General features: G+C 45.1%; 1 protein-coding gene across 3 annotated transcripts in view; it reads left to right on the top strand.

The window, feature by feature from the left end:
* Positions 1-17,531, top strand: part of SH3RF2 (SH3 domain containing ring finger 2) — a 144,365-nt gene that overhangs the window by 73,836 nt on the left and 52,998 nt on the right. For all 3 annotated transcript variants that reach the window (XM_043465109.1, XM_043465108.1, XM_043465110.1), the window contains one exon: positions 1,371-1,694. In XM_043465109.1, the coding sequence (XP_043321044.1) occupies positions 1,371-1,694 (324 nt within the window). The remainder of the gene's footprint in view (positions 1-1,370; positions 1,695-17,531) is intronic.

Here is a 17,531-nt window from a genome sequence, read left to right as displayed (position 1 = left end):
CAGGAATGAAACCCATTCTCTCTACATTGGCAGCAGGAAGTTTTAGCCAGTGGACCACCAGGGAAGTCCCTGCCTGATATTTTCTTGTTTAGTTGTTTATGTGCTGGCTCTACCATGTATAAATCACCCCTTTTGGGCCTCAACTCTCTTATCTTTAAAGTAATAATGCCCCTTTCCCACTTGATGGTTTTTTTCCCCAATATTATAAGCTTCTGGAGGCAGAAACTACCTCTCCTTTAAAATTTTCTATCTCAACTCTATTAATCATCTTAATCATCTGAACATTTTCATTAGAAAGTTCTTAATGAAAAAACAGTTCGTAAATGAGCAAATTCCTTTTTCCCTCTATCACTGAATTTCAGAATTAGAATGAAATGTGCAATTTTAGAGAGCGACTGGTGACAAGCATCATGATGAAGATACGTTTTAACTGTCCTGGAAAGTTTATTCACACCATCCCCTTTGTCAGCATATTTCCGATTTCTGAAGAACATGAACTCATGGGGTGCTTGACAGGCAGAGTATTCAAAAAATACAGTACAGTCAGTGGTGGTGCTAGTGCTAGAACTGGCTGGAACTCGATAGCAAGGGCTGGTGTTAGATTTACAGGAATCTTGCTAGACAGTGGTTAAATTGCTGGTAGATATTTACACCACAAATCATGGTAAGGGGATTGTCTGTTATTCTGATGTACCAGCACTAAGAGGTATAGAACAAGAGAGAATGGAGATGGGATCAAAGTATTTAAAAGAAGTAGTAAAAGATAGTCTTAGCCTTAGATGATCCAGGGTCCTGAATGGATTTATATTCTGGTCAAACTTATCAAATGTGTGAACTTGAGCAACTTCATCCACCCATTCTTCCACAAACCCATAGGAACACCCACCCTGGGATACAGCAGAGAACACCCTGCCCTCAGGTAGCTGACAGTCCAGTGAAGGAAGGGGAGGTGAATGATTACAGTGTACAGTGGGAACGCATGGGGGCTGCAGGAATAATGAGAAAGACAAGCAGCTGAATCAAGGTTGGGGGAGGGGGGACTCAGGGGGAGCTAGAAGAAAAGGGAAGGGTCTTCCAGGTAAAGGAAGCTGCGATGATGCTGAGAGAGATGGGCAAATCAGAGCAGAGTATCATGGCTTGTTTTAAATTCTTCAGCCCTCAGTAGAGTTGTACCTACGTTGCAAGCAAGTTGTGAGAATTGATTGATACAGGAGAGGGATTGGGACTTATGGATAAAAGATGGAAACTGTCCAAGGAGTGACACCTGAGGTGGTGGCATTGGCGCTGGCTTCAGACTAGCCTGGGGAAGATATAGCTGCTCACACGAAGTCAGGATGACTAAATTCTTATTGGATCTTTCATCTTTTCAGCCAAACCTCACCGCAAGACACCTCCTAGAGAAGAACAAAGGCCGTCCATCGTCCCACACGAAAAACCTGTCCCTGGTGTCCTCCCCCTGCAGAGGCAAGGCAACCAACACGCCCACCCTCCGAAGGGGCCCGGGATCCAGGAGGAAGGGGCCCGGCCAGTTCTCCATCACAACAGCCTTGAACACCCTCAACAGGATGGTGCATTCTCCCTCGGGGCGCCACATGGTGGAGATCAGCACCCCAGTGCTCATCAGCTCCAGCAACCCCTCTGTGACTACCCAGCACGTGGAGAAAGTGGATGCTTCCCCCAGCTCCGTGGGACAGGTAGGGAACAAACCCCCAGGAGAAGGCCACCCTGGAGTTGGGCAAGTGGTCCACACCATGTCACAGGCAGTATTGGATATTCAGTACCTGCTAAGCCCTTATAATGAATGCATTAATAATAACTAATGTCATATGTATTATATGTCAGAACTGTCTTTACATGATCTCATTTCACCCTTGAAACAGCCTATGAGCTAGGTATTATTATTATTGTTACCCCCGTTTCACAGATGAGAAGACAGAGGTTTAGAGGCAGAGGGTTGCTTTCCCATGCTAAGAGCCACGGCATGGTTCCTGCCCCTTAGAGAACATCCCTCCTGAGCAATAATAGCATGTTTTCTGGGATCACAGTCTGACATTCACTGTTTCATCCTCTGGCAATGTGTCAGACATCACGTGGAAGGGAAGGAAAAGAAGAAAGAGAAACTATGGGTTATTGGGTGTTTTCAGGACTAGCTATATACTTTACATGGCTCAATGAAAAGTGAAAATGCAGATCAAAAATGATTACGAATTTCAAGATGGCAACAGCAGAGCATCAAACCAAGTGAAGGGCCCTTCGGAGCAGAGAGCCCCATGTGACTATACATGTCACACACTCATGAAGCCAGTTGTGGTGCTTTTCTATGACACATTTAATAAGATAATATATATAAAGTTCTTAGTACCATGCCTGGCACATACTGAGTACCCAATAAGCATTAGCTCTTAATACTATTATTATTGATACTACCACTGTTATTGTTAAGCATGGCCCCTGAATTGCCTACTGTAGGGAGATAAGCCAAAAGGCAATCCTGACCACCCAGCAGTGCAGACATACTTCTAACAGCATGAGGCTATTTAGGTTGAAGGATGCTTTAAAAGATGAAGGACCGGAGGTATGAGGCAAAGTAATTAAGAACTGCATGTCGGGTATTCTGCTATAAACACTCTTTGGAACCATGCAGGTGGCAACTTGAAAGGATAGACCTCAACGTGCAATTTTTTTTAAGCTGTAAATCTTGTTTTTAAACATGATTCTCTACCTTGGGATTAAATGAACTTAATTGGACTCTAATCCGTTTTTAACAAGTCAAGGAGGAGGAGAAAGTCAAGGGCTCCTCAAAGACCTGTGAGCTGGTCTAAAAGGGAAACAATCACTTCCAACAGCACTTCAGACCTTATGCCACTGTCTGCACCTCTAGAGGGCTGGCTGTGGATGTCATTCTGCCCGCCACTTGCTTTACATACATACCGCACACACACACAATTACACTCTCCCCTGCTTATACACTCTTCTTTCATTAAAAAATCGTGAATTTCCTTCCCTTCCTATACACACACTCCAAATACTTTTTCATAAGTACACACACAGTTTGTGCCCAAAGTTCAACACTCCCTGTACACACACACACACACACACACACACACACACACACACACTCCAACATGGGGACCTAGTGACATACTTAAGTGAAAAACCAGCAGAATCTTCTGAAACCATTCTTTCTATACAGATATAGGTATATGAAGTACGGCCCACATCCAGGAGACCTAGGCTAGCTCACTCAGCCGTAAGTTAGCTTTCCAAAGGATTTGGCCAAGAGTCACTTTCCATGTGCTTTTTAAACTCTTTGTCCTGGTCAATTTACCTCACAGACAGAGAGGCTGGACCAGAGTAGAGAATCCTAGCAGGATTCAAACAAGCATTAACTAATAACTAACACTGCTCTCAGCTCTCTCTGACTCTTTGCGACTCCATGGACTGTAACCCGCCAGGCTCCTCTGTCCATGGAATTTTCCAGGCAAGAATACTGGAGTGGGTTTCCATGCCCTCCTCCAGGGGATCTTCCTCACCCGGAGACTGAACCTGCATCTCCTGCAGTGGCAGGTGGATTCTTTACCCCTAGTGCCACCTGAGAAGCCCAGGTATCGGGTGGCCCAAAAGTTCATTCAGGTTTCTGTACCATCTTATGAAAAACCCCAACTGAACTTCTTGATCAGTCCAACAGTATTTCTTCTTAATTTTCACAAATGGTGAGAATTCCAAAGTGTAGCTTTGGCGTATCCTGTCCCCAAGGAACCACGGCACAGTACTGATAGCCTTTTCTAGATTCAGATAGCACTGGATTATCAGTATTTCTGTGTTTGCCCAGATATTGTCAAAAACACCCTTGTAAAATGTCCCACCTAAGAGCTATATCTAAAGATGAGAAGCAAGTTGAGCCAGTGACAAGGTCTCCTATTTCCTTTGTCTCTAATATCCTTCAGAGCTGTGACTGGATCTGACTTCTCAAGCCCCTCCTTCCTTCCACATCCCAGCACCATCTATGGTACAGAGTCCCTAGTAGGTTCTCAGTAAATCAAGGAATCAAGACATTTGATTTAAGCATCTGGGCAGACAGTGGTGACATATACATAGAGAGGGAAGACGGGAGGAGGAATTGTTTTCTACAGAGAGACCACAGGTCATTGTAACTCTTCCAGCCAGTAGACATCTGTTGAGTGCTTACAGTGTACTGGTAACCATAGCAAGTCCTAGGTATTCTATACCTAGGTATAGAATTTGGTATTCTATACCAAAACAATAAGAACAGTAATAATAACCGCAAACATTTATTGAAACTGAAAGGATAGGGAGGAGGGAGGGAAGGAGGGGAGGAAGGAATGAGGGAGGGAAAGAAGGAAGGAAGGACAGAAGGAGGGAGGGAAGTGCCAGTCTCCTGAGTGCTGCCCCACATTCTAAAATATGGTAAGAGCCTTTGAAAGAGAGGTATTGTTACCGCTTTATAGCAAAGTAATTAAGGTCCCGAGAGAAAAACGGTTTGGCCAAAGTTCATGTAATTAGTGAACAGCAGGAGTCTGTATTGACCCTAGAATCATGTGATTCTGGCTCATAGACTCTTGTCACTCCACTATGCCATCAGCAAAGATGTCATCAGGCAAAATCTTGAAATTCTTTAGCCTCCCTTTTCTTGCATGTCTTCATTTGACTCCCTGTAGACCCCAAGGCCTTCTAGTATTCTCATCCCTGCCCACCCCTCAGTAAAGAATTTGCCCTACGCCTTCTGTACCTCAAGAAGGTCTTCATTTAATATCACTTTGTTCCTTTATGAACTACCAACTGTGCCCAAGTTTTATGTGCAGCACTGAAGGCAGCAGGAGTGTTTGTCCCCAAGGAATTCACAGTCTAGCAGGGATATAAAACATAATTGACTGTAGTGGAGTTGGGACTTCCTGAAATGAGATGAGGACCCTGTTGGTACCTGCACTGACTTTGGTCATGAAGATACTTGGAATTTTACAACCAAGAACTGTCGTAGAGGCAGGTATTCCCTTTCCAGTTTCCCCCAAGCCTTTTGGTGATATCAGAAAGTCTCAGTTTGGTGCTGGTCTTTCTGGAACATCTTGTACCAGGGTGCTAATCTCCTTGCATCAGGAAGAGAGAGCAAGGTATCAGGCTCCGGGCTTCAGCCACCAGTTGCCCATGTCTGAACTTCATAACACTGTATATTTTTATCATGTTGTTGGATGGTTATCCTCTGTACCATGTAAGAGATGCCAGTTTTATGTTCGCAGAAGTCTATGAAAAAATTTTGCTTTATTAAAATTTTAAAGCTTTTTTTTTTAAAGAGCAGTATGTTAACAAGGTACAAGTGGGAAGTAGATATGGCAAAAATCTATAAGGATGGGAAGCAATATAGTTTAGAAAGCAGAAGTCCAGAGTAATTACGTGCAGAACTAAGACACGTGTGAAGTGCTACGGACGCAGAGAAGAGGGCATTCGTTAGCTTCATTCTCCCCATTTCGCCTCCATGCTCTTAAAAACCCAAATCTGATACACTGCTTCTCCTCCCCAGACCACCAGTGGTTCTCTACAGTCTTCAGAGGCAGTAATACTGCCATTAATTAAATGGCCACTGAAAGTCAAGAGACTATAAGACTTCCTCCCTTGCAGTTCTCTCAGGGTTACTTGAGATGCTGCTTCAGCCCTAAAAATGTTCGCCAAATAAGACATAACTCTCAAGAAAAAAAGAAAAGAAAAAAGAAATTATAGGAGAGGAAGTACAGACATTATGAGTCTTCTCACAACTCTTCCGAGTAGGTGTTCATATGCCCATCTTACCAAGCAGCCCAAACTATGGGACAGAACAATTTGGAAACTTTTTCAAAGCCTTAAAGCTGGAAAGACCCAGGATTTGAGGGCAGACCTGTGCTCTCTCTCCTAAATAGTTAAGGGCATTCTAGACCCTCCCTGATCTGACTATAATCTTCCAGCCTCCCCACTTCTCCCCCATACGTGCACACATGAGCATGCAGGCCTGCATGCTAAGTCACTTCACTTGTGTCCAACTCTTTGCAACCTTATGGGCTGTAGCCTGTCAGGCTCCTCTGTCCATGGGATTCTCCAGGCAAGAATACTGGAGTGGGTTGCCATGCCCTCCTCCAGGGGATCTTCCTGACCTATGGGTCAAATTCAAGTCTCTTACATCTCCTGCGTTGGCAGGCGGGTTCTTTACCACTAGTGCCACCTGGGAAGTCCACACATGAGCACACACACACGAAAGCTGCAGTGATCCCTCAACGTTCACGAGTACAGCGGACACTGGGCTGCCTCTTGGCTTTTTGCCCTTGTACCCAGCTTAGTGCCTGCATTATTCTAAGCAATGAATAATGTTCGTGAAATAAATAAATGTTGCTCCTCCTAGAATTTATTTTTGGTGCAATGGCCTGTCACAAACACATCCGCACCCCAAGTCCTGTATGCACACCATTTCTTCAAGGAAACATCTGCCACTCCTCTTCTGCAGAATTCATTTTTCCTCTGTGTTCACACCATATTGTCTACAGTTGGGTTCTCTGTGCTGGAAGTACCTCGTATGTATCTTAAAGGTTCACTAGATGGCAAACTTCTTAGGGGCAGAATTGGAGTTTTATTCATGTATGTTGCTGTTGATGTTCCAAAACCCCAATAAGTTTTCTAATAGCATATTTTGCCTCAAGAATCAAAAACAAAGACAGAGGCCTCTGATTTACTTAAATATCACGTTGGCCAAAAATTTCATTCAGGGAACTTTTGCCAACCCAGTAACTACCAATCCCCTTTCACTCTTCTGATTACCCAGAAAACAAAAGAGGTAAGACAGAGAGGAGAAGGCAGGTCACTGAAATCATTCCTTAGTGTGTGATTCCCACACCCAGGCCTCCTCCATCCCATCCCAGGCTGATAACGGCAAGTCTAAGCATCTTTTCCCTGGCTCCTGGGAAGATGAGCTGTCATGTGCCTTAGGGAATTCTGAGGTCTATAAAGCTGACTCTCCTTTTGATCTAATATCTTAAATATCCTGAATGAAGTAGTTTCTTGGAGCTTCAACTCTAAGTCCAGATCTCCTATGTCCCTTTGTCTTCACCTTTTGAAGAAGTCTCCCTACCCGAACTTCCAGTACTCAGGATGGCCATGAGAGATGCTTTTTACTGAGTAGTAACATCTTTTTTTTTCCTTTGGACACAGTCTCAGTGCTAATGTATGTTTAAGATTCTTAGCTAATCCTCCATCTAAGGTAATTTACAGAAATAAGCTTAACCCTATATTTATATTCTTATTTTGAATATCTCCCAATATAAATTTCGTCTTTAAAATTTTCACACAGCAAACCCCTACTCACAATGATGCTGTCGGAGCTTTCTTGAACTGGCCAAACTGGCCTCAAAGAGTCATGGATGGAAAGTGGGGAGGCTCCATTAAATGGACACTTGGCCCCTCAAACTGTTCTGTATCATGTCTTCATTATCTGCCCCAAAGTACCTTCTATGGAACCTAACAGGTGCTTGAGATATCTTTATTAAATGGTCAAGAGCACACCCCTTGGGTGAAGACAGCCCCTTAAACTGTTCTCATACATTATCAGTTCATGCCTTAGCAGAACTTCCCTGGCAGACATCTGAAAGCAAAAAAAAAAAAAAAAAAGACACAGAGTAGAACCAGAGGGCCTCTGCCACCCTCTGCTTTGCCAGATCCGCTGGGTAAAGGTCAGGAGCCACCTAGAGAAGCAGTGTCGTAGGGGAAACCCCTCCAGCCTTAGACCCAGATGCCTCTCCCCCATCCCAGCAGTGAGACTTCAGACAAGTCAGGAGACACTCTAAGCTTCATTCAGTTTCCATCAAGAAAATAGGAAGAACCCCTACCTCACAAAGTTGTTGGAAAATCAAAAGATGTAAAATGGGTATAAAGTGTTTGGCTTCCATTTTTATTACTATCAAAAATGTTAGCAGTCAAAATTTCTTGGTAGTTAGTTGCTAGATTTCTCTTAAATCACTCTCCTGTAAATTTTTGGAACTTTTCTGTAACAGGAAATTTCAAAAATGTACAAAAGTTAAAAAAAAACACAATGAACCCTCCAGTACGTATCACCCTGTTTCAGCAATTATCCACACCTGGATCAATCTTATTTCGGCCATATCCCCACTCCTGAGCCTGCTTCCCCATCAGTCATTTTAAAGCAAAACTCAGACATCATATTATTTCATCTGTACACATCTCAGTGTCTCTTTTAAAATATCAGTATTTTTCCCTAAGAGTTTAACACAAGCACAATCCCATTATCACAATAATTTCTTTAAAGCATTATTCAGCCCATGTTCCAATTTCTATATTTGTTTTATACATGTTTTTTTATAAGATGATTTGTTTCAATGGCATCTAAATGATGTAAACACCTTGCACTGGGTTGATGAGTCTGTTAGATTTCTTTTATTCTACACGTCCTCTTGCTTTCATCTTCTCTCTCTCTCTCTTATTTATCCTCTGCTATGGACATGTACAAAAGAGCCAAGTCATTTGTCTTGTTGCATTTTCCACATTCTGGGTATTACTGGTTATGGCTATGCAGTGTCAACACACTCCCCTCCTCCATTCATGAGGAGCCATTCATGACCATTTATTGGGGGTTGCAAAAAGGTGACATTCTAAATCTATCAGCCCTCCTGAATTTTTTTTCCCATTTATTTTTATTAGTTGGAGGCTAATTACTTTACAATATTCTAGTGGTTTTTGTCATACATTGACATGAATCAGCCATGGATTTACATGTATTCCCCATCCCGATCCCCTCTCCCACCTCCCTCCCCACCCCATGCCTCTGGGTCTTCCCAGTGCACCAGCCCCAAGCACTTGTCTCATGCATTCAACCTGGGCTGGTGATCTGTTTCACCCTTGATAATATACATGTTTTGATGCTGTTCTCTCAAAACATCCCACCCTCGCCTTCTCCCACAGAGTCCAAAAGTCTGTTCTATACATCGGTGTCTCTTTTTCTGTTTTGCATATAGGGTTATTGTTACCATCTTTCTAAATTCCATATATATGCATTAGTATACTGTATTGGTCTTTATCTTTCTGGCTTACTTCACTCTGTATAATGGGCTCCAGTTTCATCCATCTCATTAGAACTGATTCAAGTGAATTCTTTTTAATGGCTGAGTATTATTCCATGGTGTATATGTACCACAGCTTCTTTATCCATTCGTCTGCTGATGCAGCCCTCCTGAATTTTAAACTACAATGCTTCTTTAAGAATGATTACTACTTTCTAAGAGCTGCTGATGTATAAGATCCTTTCCTGTGACTTTTAAATAAATTATCTCACAATGATCTCCAAACTTTCATATTGCAGGCCCTCAAGGTCTACTGGGGACTCCAAAGTTAACCGCTATTTATTTATTCTCTACCACCTGCTCCCTGTTTGTCTTTGTCTGTCTTCCTTGTTTGTTCCCGGGCGTTCCCCTGGTTCAAAGACAGGACTCATTTCTCAGCACCTTCTCTTTTCTGGCCACTCCTGAACTGCTACCCCTTTTTCCACTGGTCGCTGCCAGCTAGGCTAATCTCCCCCGCCTGCCTGTGCCAGTCTCCTTGTTTACAGCCTTATCAGTGCCCTCAGGCCGCCTCCTCGACCTGGCCTCTGCAGCCGTGTGTTCACCCTCCTGAGGATCAGCTCTCCCAGCTGGGCTGAGACCAGGTTTGGTCTGCCTGGAGAAGAAAGGGCTTCGGGGTTGCTGTGGGGATAAGGAGATGACTTTATGTTTCCAAACGTGGGTTTAGAGACTGGTTTGGTGTTCATGTGTCTGCAAGAGGGAAGGAATATAAACAGCACAGGAAAGATCTCATGAGAGTCAAGGAGAAATCTCTCCCGTTGCATAGATTGTTAGAAACCAAGCCCTGAAAATGCTGCAGCAGCCTATGGAGACTGCTGTTAGATTTGGGGGTGGCTTTTATGTTTCCCTATAGAGGAAAGGCTCTTAGTATGAATAGAAGGGCTCTGAGTCCTTCTCAAAGCTTCATGCCATGGCTTTACCTCCTAATGACTAAGTGACAATGAACTAAGTACCTTGCCCCACCGAGCCTCAAGTCCTCATCTGCAAAATGGGTAGGTCCTTCCACCCAGGGTCTTTGCAGGGATGAGCCGTAACCCACTAAGCTGTCGCCGTTGCTTTTACCTGCTTGCTTCCAAGCAGAGCATGTTGAACAGGGGTCCCCAACCTTTTGGGCACCAGGGACCAGTTTTGTGGAAGACAGTTTTTCATAGACCTGGGAGGCGGGAGGCGGGAGGCGGGTGGGATGGTTTCAGGATGGTTCAAGCATATTACTTTTATTGTGCACTTTATTTCTATTATTATTACATCAGCTTCAGCTCAGATCATCAGGCATTAAATCCTGGAGGCTGGGGACCCCTGGTTTAGAACATAGCATCATTTGGTGTGATTGAGGAGGACCCCTGGCTTAAACCCGGCAATGAGTGAGACATCTTCCAAGATCTAGGTGACCCTCCCAATCTGAATTCCCTAAGGTATATTTTTCACAACTCCTGGCCGACATGAGAGTGATCTTGTCTCATTTTATATGTAAGAAAATCGGCAGGAAGAGGTGATTCCTTAAGAGTCAATGTCTTTCCCCGAAATAAAATAAACTAATTGCAGTTTAAGACCAAACTAAAAGTCCTTTTACTGCATCATTAATGCCTCACCCTTGAGCCATGTAGTCCCAGGCTGCAGTAGCAGTTCTTGGCACAGCACTCATGCTCTCACCACCCGACATGCCACTTTGTCACCAGTTAGGCCTAAGAATCTGATCCCAAGGGCTCCCTCCCATCCAGCCGCATGACCCTGGGGCAAGCATTTTGCCTCTCTAGGTCCCAGCTTTCTCATCTTCTAGGTGGAATAATCAAACAGACCTGAGCATTCTGTTGCTCTGTTAGTGAATAGCACACTCAAAAGGTAAATGGCACCCAAAGAACTGTTCCTGTTATTTAGTTAATGATGGTCATGGTTGTGGGTCCTCCAGTCTTCCCTCAAGCACACTTTTACACAAGAGTCCTGTTTCCTTTCTGGCTACCGCAAAGCTTTCTCAGGCCCAGTAAGTGTCAGGTAGAGTTCTCTAAGAGCTTGTTAACAAAGAGCTTCTTGGTACTTTAAGGAGAAGTAGCAGAGTGAGAGAATGAAAGTAAGGGCTTTGGGGGTCAGCCAGCTCCGATTCTGCTTCTTACTGAGCAGCGTGACATCAGGCAAGTTACTTCATCTCTCTGGGCCTCTGTTTCTCCATCTGTAAAATGGAACTTCTGTAGTGATTCTTTTTTTCTTTTTTTTTAACCTCTTAAGATTGCTGTGAGGATAAAATGATGTGATGCATGTATATGAGCTAATGGCCAGGGGTTGGCAGGAGCAAATGGCTCAATAAATGTTCACTGTGTGATTAATGTTGGGTCAGGTCCCCATGCCCATGCCCCGGGGCTGGCCTGTGCGGAACATGTCGTTCACCAGCAGCACGCTTCAGAAGGATGCTCTGTCAGAGCCTGCCTGGGAGTGCAGAGGCTTCCAAAAGTCCCTGTGTTTCATTGATAAGCAATGATAATTGTGGAAGTAGTGCAGGAGTATGGCTTTGGGCTTGTATCCAGGATGCCCCTGGGGCAATTGTACTTGCTCAGCTCAGCCTCTCAACTGTAACTCCATGGGGAACCCATAGGAGAAAAGCCAGGAAAAAAGACTGGACAAAGGAGGAGACCAGGGTGGAGACTGAGGCAAGGTCTTGTTTCCACCATCTTCTGTTGGTACCTTTCAGCTTTTTCTCTAAGCCGCATCCTTACCTGATCTGGTTGCCCAAGTGCCTCATGGTCCACCAGTGAAGCAGCCAGTGAAGCAGCAGTCGGATCCCGCCATGCACCAGGCACAGGTGATACAGTGGACCAGACAGATGTGGTCCCTATGCTCATGGACACTCCAGACCAGCAGGGAAGACAAATACTAATCAAAATACTATAAATACCTGATTACGTGGTTGTAGATGTGCAAAGTGCTGTGAGGTTGAAGGATGGGAAGTGAAGAGACTCGTCATGGTCAGGGGAGCCTGCCTGGAGGCTGTGACCTTCAGGTGGAGACCTGAAGGATAAAGGGAGTAGGCCAGGGGAAAGGAGAAGTTGAATTGAGTCCCTCTCCTTGGTCCCAGTAACTTTATCCTGAAGTTAAACAGCAGCTCTTGGTGCCCCGTGAGGCCTGCAGTCACAGATCCCAGCCCTGCCTAGGTTCCCTGAGGTCCCTGGGGAAAAACCATTCTTGTTTCTGGTGACCAAAGCAAGTTCAGTAATTAACCCGGCTTGCTTCTTTGATTCAGCATTTCACCAACAAGAGTTTAAACTTTACATCATCATTCTGCCCAATTAATCCTGGAGCCCCAGCCCTGCCTGGGTGAAAAAAGGAGTGGCCCAGCCTGCACTGCAGACATTTTAACACAGACGCTATAGCTCTGGGAGCCGGGAGCAAGGGTAACTGATCCCCAAGGCCACCGGGGCCTGCAGCACGCATAAACACACACACACACACACACACACACACACACACACACACACACACTGACAGAATTCAGCAAGAAGGAAAAATAAGAGAGGAAAAATAAAATAGAAGGACAAGAGAAAGAGAAAAGTGGGGTACAGTCAGGGACAAGGAGGGTTGTATACAGAAATGTGAGATCATGGACAGTCCTTAATGCACAGGGACCTTGTCCATGTGGCTCAAACTTGCAAAGACTCAGTAAGAGCACCTTTCACACAGACCTGTTACGAAAGTGAATGAGATATTCACACACAGGATTTCTCCACCTCAGCATTGCTGACATTTGGAGCTAGATAACTTTTTGTTGTGGGGACTTTCCTATGCATCACAGGGTGTTTAGCAGCATCCTTGGCCTCTACCTACTAGATGCCAGGAGCACCCACCACCCGGCTGTGGCGACAAAATATGCCTCCAGACATTGTCAAATGTCCCCGAGGGTCAAAATCAGCCCCAACTGTGGACTGCTGATGCCAGGGCCTGGCATATAGTACATGCAGAATAAATGGCAGCTAAGGGGACTTCCCTGGTGGCCCAGTGGTTAGACTCTGCGCTTCCCATTCAGGGGGCACAGGTTCAATCCCTGGTTGGGGAACTAGACCCACAGTGATGTGGGCCAAAAAAACAAAACAAAATTAAATTAATTTTTTTTTCCTTTAATGGCAGCTAACATGAGGTCTGTGCAAGGCAAACGCCCTTTCTGAATAGCAGCCCCTTCTTCCCAAACACATGCCAAGAATATAAGGGCTTTGGAGGAACCTGGAACTTTCCAAAGGCAGGAGGGGTAGACCTGCCAGTGCCATCACTGGACATGTGCAATTGGAAACTCATGTGCCCGGGATGGAGAGGCTCAAGGGAACCTGCGTATTGACTGGATTGTTGGAACGGGTACACTTTCCACTCTGCTCAGCTCGGAGGGGAAGGAGCTAATTTTGTGGCATGGGTAGCAGGTGTCAGGCCCAGTGCCAGGGTCCTACATACAGACCAGCTCCTGGGAGCACTATGAAGAGATGTAATTACTTCCATGTTAGATGGAGGAACTGTGACCCAGAGACGCTAAGTAATTAGCTAAATACTACCCAGCAAGTACATTTCAAGATTTGGGTTAGAAGATTCAGGTCTGACTCTCTTCCAAGCCCATACTCTTTCCCCACCCAGGTGGCAGGAGTGGGACTTCTCATATACCAACTTGATCATTCGCAGGGACAGTTTAAGAGCAAATCGAGGGCAGCAACCAGGCTCATTGGGAAGGAATGATGGGATTGATTAGTAATGTCTATCATGGTCCCAGGAGTAGGAAAAGGAGGCAGGTGTGACATGTATTTGCCATCCATGTACATGCCCATAATCCAAGATTCTGTGATTCTGTATCATCCTAGCTGGCATGATCTGCAGTTGTACTGGACTAGGGGTACATCTGGGTTTTTTCAGCAAATTAACTGCTTTCATGCTTTCTCAAGTCATAGCTGAAAAGCAAGCCTTCTCCGTAGGTGAGGGTTTCCACAGAGGGCACAAGGAACCTGCTCCTAACAAATTGCTCTCAAAGAAAAACAAAATAAAAGCCCCATCACAGCCCTTTGTTAATGCTTGAGGAATTTTATTTTCAGTGAGTAATCATGTACTCAAAAAAGAAAAGGAGAGAGAAACTTCTGGGGAAATGGGCCATTTTTTTTTTCCATAGAAAAAAACTTGTTTATTGTATTTTCAAAGCACAAGCTTTGGAAGATGCCATACCCATCCTTCTCCCTCTCTTCCCATTCCTAAACAGTCCAGCCCTGGTGGCAAATTGCACAACTAATACATACTAAAACCTGCTTACATGTGCAGAGAACATTGCAAACACCAGGTTGTCTGTTTCCAGACACATCAGCTAGGGCAATGTGCTTTCTCACAGCTGAGTCGAGGGCAGCTCTGAGGACAAGAGAGGGCAGAGTCACAGGAACAGACCCTTCCCTCCCACTGGGCTTAGTTCAAGCTGCCTAACTGAGCTATCTGCTCTGCCTGCTGCCCTGGCCTTGACCTTGACCTGAGCTGCCACTGATTAGGGAAGGCTCCTTGCCTTCCCCATCCTGTTCACAAACATGGTGTGCCCACCACATGCCAGACAGCCATTCATTCAATAAAGATTTGCTGACTTCCTGTCACGTGCTAAGTCCTGGGCAAGGCTTGGGAAGACCAACTGTTAATATATTTGAAGCAACGTATACCAGGTCATAGAGAGCATTCACGATTTTTTAGTCATTTTCTTGCATCCCTTTCAAGTGGGCAGAACATGAATGAGATTGGAGAATGTCTGCCCTTGATGTTCAAAATCATTTTCCCCATGCCTAAGATTAGGCTCTTGCTGGGCCCTCATCTCTCAGTTGCCAGAGAAGGACTATACTCTACAAACTATTTCTGCTATTGACACCTGGAAATTATCCACTATTCATTTATTTGGGGGAGCAGTTTAAATGGCAAACTATAGGCCACTGGCCAGATGCTGCCTTCAGCCTGGTTTTGTATGGTCCATAGCTGCGAAAGTTTTTGCAGGTTTAATTAGTTGGGGGTAGGAGAGGCTCAAAAGAAGAGTACTCCATGATGTATAAAAATTAAATGAAATCCCATTTCCAGCATCCAAGACTCAAGACTTTTTGTCTTTTTTTTAACTTTCTGGCCATGCTGTGAGGCATGCAAAATCTAGTTCCCTGACAGGGGATCAAACCCAACCCCGCTCCCCCACATTGGGAGTGCAGAGTCTTACCACTGGACCACCAGGGAAATCCCCCAGAATAAAGTCATATTGGCTTACAGCCCCACTCATTCTTTCCGTATTGTCCACTCCATGATTCTGGCCTGGAGAAACCCATGGACAGAGGAGCCTGGCAGACTACAGTCCATAGGATCGCCAAGAGTCAGATGCAGTTAACACTAACACTATTCCTAGTGAGTTCTGAGGTCCTGATGCCTTGGTGAGAACGCATGTACCTGGTCACTTGCAGCCACACAAGGGAAGAGGCAGCTCAGATGCCTGGGAGACACCAGAGGCGCCAGCTGGTTGAACCCCCTCAGCCATTCATCTCTGCCTCTTGGTGTATAGCTGTCACCTCACATCTTGTTTTGGCTTTTATGAAACTGCTGTCTTCTTACCCTAAACTCCTTAACCATAAGGTAACTGGGGCCTCCTGACCCCCTCCAGGGTTAATTCTAGTTAAGCCCAGCATGGGGACGTGTTTAGGAAATGTTAGTTGATGTGGAGTGAAAAAGTGAATGAAACCCAATGAGTGTACCAAGGTGTCTGAATCAATAAACATAAACAAGAGATTGAGAAATGGATGAATGAAGGAATGATCAAGTGATTGGGGTGTTGGATGAAAGGAAGGAGATGTGAATGAGTGTATCAGTGAGGGAATGCTTATAAGAGTGAGGAACTGAACAAAGAACTAAGTGTAGGACTTCCCTGGCAGGCCAGTGGTTAAGGCTGCACACTTCTACTGCAGAATGTACAGATTCGATTCCTAGTCAGGGAGCTAAGATCCCCCATGGCACAGCTGAAGAGAAAAGGAGAAATAAGCGTACAAGTGAAGGTAGGTGATGGGCTCCCTACAAATGCCATGTAAAGAGGATGAAGGGTGTTACCGCCCAGTCTACTGATCCCGTTGTGCCTTGCTTGCTCATGCCCTGCCAGCCCTGGGGATTTAGCACTTAATCAACACCCTCCCTTGCTGAGGGTGTGCCCATGCTTTAGTGCTTTAGTGTCTAGGGCTTCTGTCAGAGGACAAAAACACCTGTGCCCCTGGGCGTGGGGCCAGACAACTGCCTCCCAGACTGTGGCCTCCCATATATGGAAAAAAATATGCCTTCAGAGGATGTGTCCTCAGCCCCAACCCTCTGTGCACTGCAGGGGACAGGACCTACCCCAAAGCTGAGGGCCCCAGAAGGCACACTTTCCAGGTGCAAAGGGTGGGCAGCCTGTCGATTTGGATAACATTCATGGCCAAGGTCATCCTAACCAGGTGGGAAGACTGGAATCAAAAACACCCTCTCCAGTGCCAGCCCCTCCCATTATTCTGTTTCCTTCCTAGCACATATATTTGAGTCTCTTGCCTAATTTTTTATTTTTGTGTTTATTGTTTTGTCTCCTCCCTCATTAGAATATAAACTCCCTGAGGTCAGAGCCAGGTACAGGGAAGTCTCAAAAAATACTTGGCTAAATGAATGAAACATAGTCTGGCAAACAAACCATGTAAACCAACCACTTGAACCAGCTACCATCACAGGATCCTTCTCACAGTGGGGACCTGACCTGACTCTGCCACCAAATCCCACGTGTGACTTTCAGCATGCCGTTTCCCCTGCAGAGGCTCAGGAGATTAGCTTAGACTATTTCCACAGTCCCTTGCAGCTCTCGTATGTTGTTGTCCTTGGTTAGTCGCTAAGTCATGTTCAACTCTTTTGTGACTCTATGGACTATGGCCCGACAGGCTCCTCTGTCCATGGGATTCTCCAGGCAAGAATACTGGAGTGGGTTGCCATTTCCTTCTCCAGGGTATCTTCTTGACCTAGGGACCGAACCTGAGTATCCTGCTTGGCAGGCAGATTGTTTACCTTCTGAGCCACCAAGGAAGCTGCAGCTCTCATATTCTAGAGTTGTAAAGCCAAGAGGAGGGACTTCCCCGGTGGTCCAGTTGTTCAGATTCTAAGCTTCTAATACCGGGGGCCAGGGTTCGATTCCTGGTCAGGGAACTAAATCCCTTATGCCACCACTAAGAGTTTGCATGCCACAACTAAGACCTGGCACAGTCAAATAAATAAAAATAAATATTAATAAATAAATAAAGCCAAGTGGATTGGGCTTCAGGTTTTCCAAGGTTCAAATATAGTTAATAAGAACCTCAGTCCCCTTACCACAACTGTAAAATATATATATATATATATATATATAGCTTTGACTATTACATAAGGGACAGCCATTCCATCTGGCTCATAATCAGGATAAAG

Source organism: Cervus canadensis, chromosome 4 (assembly GCF_019320065.1).
Source record: "Cervus canadensis isolate Bull #8, Minnesota chromosome 4, ASM1932006v1, whole genome shotgun sequence".
Classification (NCBI taxonomy): domain Eukaryota; kingdom Metazoa; phylum Chordata; class Mammalia; order Artiodactyla; family Cervidae; genus Cervus; species Cervus canadensis.
This window is presented reverse-complemented; position numbering and strand designations above follow the sequence as displayed.